Genomic DNA, 7,100 nt, shown 5'->3' with positions numbered 1-7,100 from the left:
ATTATTGCGAATATCGCAAAACGGTATAGGATTTTTATGTTCATCTCAACTTGTTCAACGTCCCCACAAAATGCCCGGAGGAGAGTGTGAGACACCCTGTATATATATACAGGGTGTCCGGTAATTGATCGAGCAACCGTCGTGTACGAGTAGAACGGGTCAAAATAATTATAAAAGTTATACACCATTTTGAAATTTTCTCAATATTTATTCCATAATTAATTAAAATGTATAAACAAATGAGCGCTCGAGAAGCGGTAAGACAAGCTCTGTGTATAAAATAAATGGCTTACCTCTTAGTAACGATGAGTAAACAGCTGATTTTGAGGCGCAGTAACAAGCGACACGTATACGTTATCATTAAAAATAATATTTTAATTCTTTGCATTAGAAATAATGAATAATGCAAGCTGCAGCTCGGGAATGTATATATTAGTATGGCATATTCTTTTACTTTTCTGATATTTTCTTGTACGTATAGTAAATTTATATACTATCAGTTTATAAAATATATCTGATTGAACTATTTGTTTATTGTTATCGTATATAAATTTTATCTTATGAGCATGAGTATATCCTAGTCGAGAAATATGTTTTGAAAGCATTGAACTATTAATATATTATATTATTTAATAAACATTTTTTTGAGTATAAGCTTTACGAAAACGATTATATTTGTTCTGAGAAGAAAAAATATGGGTTTCAGCCAAGAGTAGCAAAGATATGTCCCTTCCCGATACCGATAGAAATGCTTGCGGTAGTAATCGGTACTTTAGTATCGATGCAAATGAGTCTCGCAGATACTTACAACGTGCTGACAGTTGGCGATATACCAGTAGGGTAAATTTACTTTGTGTGAAATAATATTCAATTAGTTTGTCTTTCACAGCTCAAACTGTTACTCGATCACGAGTGTTGGTATGTGCGATTATGCTGATAATGAAATGATCAGTAATGTCATTAGCAATAAGAGGTTCTCAGGTGTTCAATCAAACATCAACAATTGCTTTCAAATACATGTTTCTTTAGGGCTTGCGGCCTTATCTGAAGTATTCTTTTGTTAATCGTTTACTCGATATATAAACAGTTTGATATTTCTATACACGTCATTTTGCAACCAAAAAATATTATCTTATTCTTAACGGAAATATGCTCTTATGTACGCCCTCAAGAAGGTTCCTCTAAAACCACAACAAAAATGTTCTAACATTGAGAAAAGGAATTCTAGTTACAAAGTGCTGTTCTCCATATTCTATATATAATCCCATATTCTAAGCAAAAATTCTTTTACCAAAAAGAATATTTCTCTTTTATTGAAATTATTAATTGGAAATCTACTAGAGATATTATTCTTTTTTTTTTCTTTTGAATCAAAAAGAATATATCTACTGAAGCAGAATACTTTTTTACTATAAGAAATTTATATTAAGAACAACAAGATTTGTACTGTAGATAAAAGACGAAATTCCCCTAACTAAGAGTATTGTGCTTAAAATATTTTTATTTTGGTTTTAGAAGGCAGATGTCCTCTTGACACCTTAGATAAGAGGACATTTTTTAAAGATAAGATTATATGTTTTTAGGTGTAATAGAAAAGATTAAAATTATGGAAATATTGTATGAAAACTTGATAATTCAACGTGTTTACAACGTCCGAGAAAAAAATCATATACGAATTTTCTCTCTATATGGTAATATATAATCATACGTAAATATGTATATCCAAAATAAAAAAATACTTTTATACAAAATGTTTTACAAATGTTATACAAATATTATACAAATGTTGGATATAAATGCTTATTGCATATGAATGTCGACGTTTAAATAAATAAAACTATTTTTTCCCTTTTACATTTAACATAATTTTTTCTGTGTAGACATATATGATTATACAGAATGTCCCGTCACTACCGCATTATCTCTTAAGGACGGATTCCTGAGGTAATTTGAAGAAAAAAATCCTAATGCAAAAATGAAGAGGTTATACTACTTTTCAAATTATAAACGATTAAAGTTGACAAATTATATTGGGTAAAGTACGTGCACTCAGATACGGTACAACATAATAGTACAGATGTATGCATATAAGTGAGAATTTGCATAAAATATGAAATTAGTTGTAAATCTCTGAAAGAAACGTCAAATGTGTGACAGCTTATTGATTTTCATAAATGTATTGTGTGATATTTTATTCATAACATTTTGATGAAATTGTTATTATTTGCAATATGTTTATTCAAATGATAGAAAAGGCAAATTATGATTACATATATGGAACTTCCATATCAATATTTGGAAAAGAAACGACATGTACATGCACCTGTTTTATTATGTGTTGTACCGTATCTGAGCGTGCGTACTTTAGTCAGTATAATTGATCAACTTTAATCGTTTATAATGTGAAAGGTATTATAGCCTCGACATTTTTGCATTAGGATTTTTCTTCAAATTACCTAAAAAATCTGCCCTTAAGAGATAATGCGGGACACCCTGTATATGTAACTATATAAAGACAAAATTATAATTAATTTTATATAATTATATATAATCATTTTTTTCTCAGATGTTTATCACGAATGTCGCAACTTTATTTATTATACACATTATATATACAAATCGTTTCATATTTGGCTCTTAAGTTACTTACCAAAGAATAATGGATTTTTTGCGAGACTGTAGCGAGCTGTGAAAGGGAAACATCGAAATAAATTAGGAATTGTATCATAATATTGAGGTTTTCAGATTGCCAGTTCCGTCAGTGCCGCCGTTATCTCTTATATCCAACATTCTGGTAGACAGTTTCGTAATTACCATGGTCGCTTACACGATATCGATGTCGATGGCATTGATTTTCGCGCAGAAGATGGGTTACGAGGTCGACTCCAATCAAGAATTGGTGGCGCAGGTAAATTTAAATAAGCTACGATATCATATCGTCAAAGATAAAAATGAAAAGACGTTAAAAAAACATTGAAATTTGTAATCTCAGATAATGTATTTTTCTTTTTGCGCTTTATGTGTTCGAATTGAGTCATAATTCTCTTGTGTGTGAGCGTGTAAATTTTTCTTTTCTCCTTATATTTATTTTTGTAGAAAATATTTTGAATTTTGCAGAATCTAATCTAATATGAATATGTATTTATCGATATAAATAATGAATTATGTTTCTCAAATTAAAATAGCTTATCGATTAGGTTGTCCTCATTCGTAAAATATATACAGGATATCTAATATCATTCGGATCAATTTCATCAAGTATTATCTTTTGAATCTAATCTAAAACATTTTCATTATTAAATCGTTTATGTACTTTCAATTGATGTCATTTTTAACTTTCAGTCTGGACGAAAATTGACCTAATCAAACAAAAAATTTTGTTAATGGAAAATTATATGGTTATCCTTTTACATAAATTTATGATATTCGTTATTTTATGGCACACTACAAGATAGAATACAATTTTTTAAAAATTTATTCTTTCTAAGATATTTTATATTTCATCTTTCTACATATACAATATCTGTCAAAATATCCACTTTTAAATGACTTGAATGTTTTTATATATAGAATAATAAAGATGGAATCAATTAATGCAAAAAGAAAATTGAGTAATTTATAAAATATTTTATTGCACTCTTTACAAATATATTGATGTAACAATATTCAAGAATTGATATTATCAATCTATTCCTCTCTCTCTCTTTTAATATTTTAGACTTTTGCGATGTTGTCCAATACTTTGCTTGTTGCCCAGGTTTGAATCGCGTCTTCTTTGTGTTTAGTTCCGATGATTTGTGAACATTTCAATTTTCTCCTTCGGAGAGCGACTTGAAACTCTCTCTTTCTTAGAAGAGTAAAATAACGTGTGGAATTGAATACGCAAAATGACATGTAAAATTGGTTTGTATTAAAAGATTATATGATTTCATCTAAAAAGAACTCTACTTCCAGTTTAATTAGGCAAATTCCGGTTAATAGAAAGTTAAAAGTAGTATTTCCAACAAAACACAATTATTATTTTATCGTAATATAACGAAATATAATCTGCAATATAATTTGTGCATTACACATGTAATGTACACATTAATTGTAATTTCCCTCTCAAACTATACTATAACTATATAACAGGAATATATGTTATTAAAATGTTATATAGCTGTTATACATATATACAGGCTGATTCAAAATAACTTTTTACTCATAAAATATCATATTCTTGAACTAACTCACTGAGACGATTTTTCCTTTTTTAGAATATTATTTAAAGTTCAATTTTTGATTATAAGTTAAAAAAATATATTGTTACAAAAATATATAGATTATCTATTAGGGGTCGAATATAGAAGATAAGAAAAGGAGCGACGCAGCTCACCATCAAACGCATATATTGGCATAGAGCTTTTGGCACGATTAATATATATGTGAGAAGTTATACTTATTATTTTTATAATTTTCGTTAAGGATTGTGCGTAACAGTAAATAAAATATTTTAAATTAGTAGAATACGATTATGAGAGATATATCGATTCTCTTATTAACAAGAATATCTTATTCTCTTCAAATTGTGATTTTTTAACACTTTTCTTCTTTCGTTTGTATTTTAAAAGTTTATTTTCCAGTTAAATAAAGCTCGTAATAATCGAATACTTTAATCTCAAACATTACATTATAAACCAAACTCCTTTAAAACTTTTTATTTATCCGTTACGTATGAATATTAGCAAAAATTATAAAAGTAATGTATATAAGCGCTATCATATTCATCGATCAGCTAATCGCATCAAGCACTATACGCCTGCGTCTGACGATGAATTGCATTACCCCCGCTTATCTCTTATATTAGACCCATAATAGGCAAACTATTTATTTTTATAATTCAAAAACTAAACTTTAGATAACATTTTATAGAAGGAAAAATCGTATCAAAATTCGTTTAAGAATATAACATTTCAAAGAGAGAGACAGAGTGAAGAGAGAGAGAGAGAAAGAGAGAGAGAGAGAGAGAGAGGAAGTTGTTTTAAATTATCTTCCCCGTAGTGAAAAAATTTCTAAAAATTTTATCAACATTTTTTCTATTTTATATATATATATAAAAAGTTCTGGAAAATTTTTCATAAAAAATTTTGTTTTTTCTGGGAGACACTTTATTTATTTATTTTGTTGCATAACATTCAAAATTCAAACTCAATCAATTATATACTTGTATTGTTGCCATTTTGTAAGAATGAAATGGGATATTTACAGGGCCTAGGAAATCTTGTAGGCTCCTTTTTCTCTTGCATGCCCATCACGGCTTCGTTATCTAGGTCGTTGATTCAGCAAACTGTGGGTGGACACACGCAGTTAGCAAGTTTGATATCGTGTGGGATCTTGGTCAGCGTATTACTATGGATCGGTCCATTCTTTCAACCTCTGCCACGAGTAATTATTCTTCTTTTACCACTCAATGTATATTTTAATTTCGAAACAACACGATATTATTGCTTTCATCATAAATTAAAACAAAAAAATTAAATCATTTCTATATTTTCTATTAATTATAGACGTAAAATATGTCATGTTAAATTGTAAACAAATTTTATAAAATGATAATGTCTATCGGGAATCATAGTGTGTTTTAGCGAGCATAATCGTAGTAGCGCTGAAAGGAATGTTGATGAAGGTCACCGACTTCATGAAATTCTGGAGATTAGACAAAATAGATGCTGGAATTTGGGCCATCACCTTTATAACCGTGATACTATTCGACGTCGAGTACGGATTATTCGTCGGCATGCTTCTCTGCATTGGAAGGTTACTCGTACTTGCTGTCCGCCCATATACATGTAAGCTCGCTCTTGTACCCGACACCGAACTTTATTTAGATGCCAAGAGATACAAAGGGGTACGTAACAGTTTATAATCTAAGCTCCAAAATTCTCTTGACCTTAATTTTATCTTCTATTCATTGTGTAACGCATATATTGCAGATTTTATTGAGAGTTAATTGGAACATGCATATGTATATATATATATATATATATATATATATATATATATATATATATAGGGTGTCCCAGATCACCATTCTCAAACTTTGCGAGAGAATAGAACGGTTTGAGGTAAACATAAAAGTCTCATACCGATTTACGATATTTGTAGTAATAGTGGAAAAATTAATTGATAATAATTTAATTGATATTAATTTAAAGATTAAGGAAAAACGTGCACTGAATAGCAAAGGAAGGAGCGTTTAAGACGCAACGCGGCCCAGTAATATAGCGCCCGAATGTTGACGTCAGGCAATTGGAAGAACAACTCGCCACTGTCTGTGCTTATATCGCTGCGTTTCTACGTCTCGCCAAGGTGAGATGCAGGAGTAGTGACCACAAGCAGTGATGCGTTGTTTTCCCAATCGCCGACATCATCACACACTTTTTCTTAATACAATTAATTTCTTGGTTTATTACGAATATCGCAAAACGGTATGGAACTTTTGTCTTCACCTCGACCCGCTCTACATTTTCACGAGAGAACCGATTAAGGTGAACAAGAAAGTCTCATGCCGTTTTGCAACATTTGCAATAACTCTCGAGATATTAATTAAAGAAGATTAGTGAATAATCACGTGCGATATGGCTGATGAGCTGCAGTGATGCTGCCTATTATTGTATACTTGTACATTAGGTCAAACTAAACAGAAAGTTTTCTATTATTTTCCAAATGACCGCATAGATTTTTAAATATTAATTAAAGCAGATTTGTATATTATCGCGAACAATTATGTAACAACTTTCTTTCATTAATAACTAAAAATTTATGTGGTTGTTTGCAAAATGATAAAGAGTTTTATTTAATTTGACTTTATGTACAAACACATAATACGTCGCTATTATAGCTTATCTACCTTGATATTCACTCTCTCTAATCTTCTTTAATTAATATCTCCAGATTTATTAGAAATATCACAAAACGGTATGGGACTTTTATGTTCACCTCAATTCTATGTTTACCTCCATTCTATGTTCTCGCGAAGTTTGAGAATGATGATTTGGAACATTCTGTATATAAATAAATAAACAAATATATATATATATATATATATATATATATATATA

At 29.6% G+C, this 7,100-nt stretch overlaps 1 protein-coding gene across 5 annotated transcripts in view; it reads left to right on the top strand.

The window, feature by feature from the left end:
- Positions 1-7,100, top strand: part of LOC116847962 (solute carrier family 26 member 6-like) — a 42,492-nt gene that overhangs the window by 24,107 nt on the left and 11,285 nt on the right. For all 5 annotated transcript variants that reach the window (XM_032823616.1, XM_032823617.1, XM_032823620.1 and 2 more), the window contains 4 exons: positions 707-840; positions 2,746-2,908; positions 5,248-5,424; positions 5,615-5,887. In XM_032823616.1, coding sequence (XP_032679507.1) covers positions 707-840; positions 2,746-2,908; positions 5,248-5,424; positions 5,615-5,887 — 747 coding nt within the window. The remainder of the gene's footprint in view (positions 1-706; positions 841-2,745; positions 2,909-5,247; positions 5,425-5,614; positions 5,888-7,100) is intronic.

The sequence above is a fragment of the Odontomachus brunneus genome, unplaced genomic scaffold (genome assembly GCF_010583005.1).
Source record: "Odontomachus brunneus isolate Ranch 3 - 2012 unplaced genomic scaffold, Obru_v1 Obru_scaffold_086, whole genome shotgun sequence".
NCBI classification, from domain to species: domain Eukaryota; kingdom Metazoa; phylum Arthropoda; class Insecta; order Hymenoptera; family Formicidae; genus Odontomachus; species Odontomachus brunneus.
Note: the sequence above shows the minus strand (reverse complement) of the source record. Positions and strands in the feature narration are given on the sequence as shown.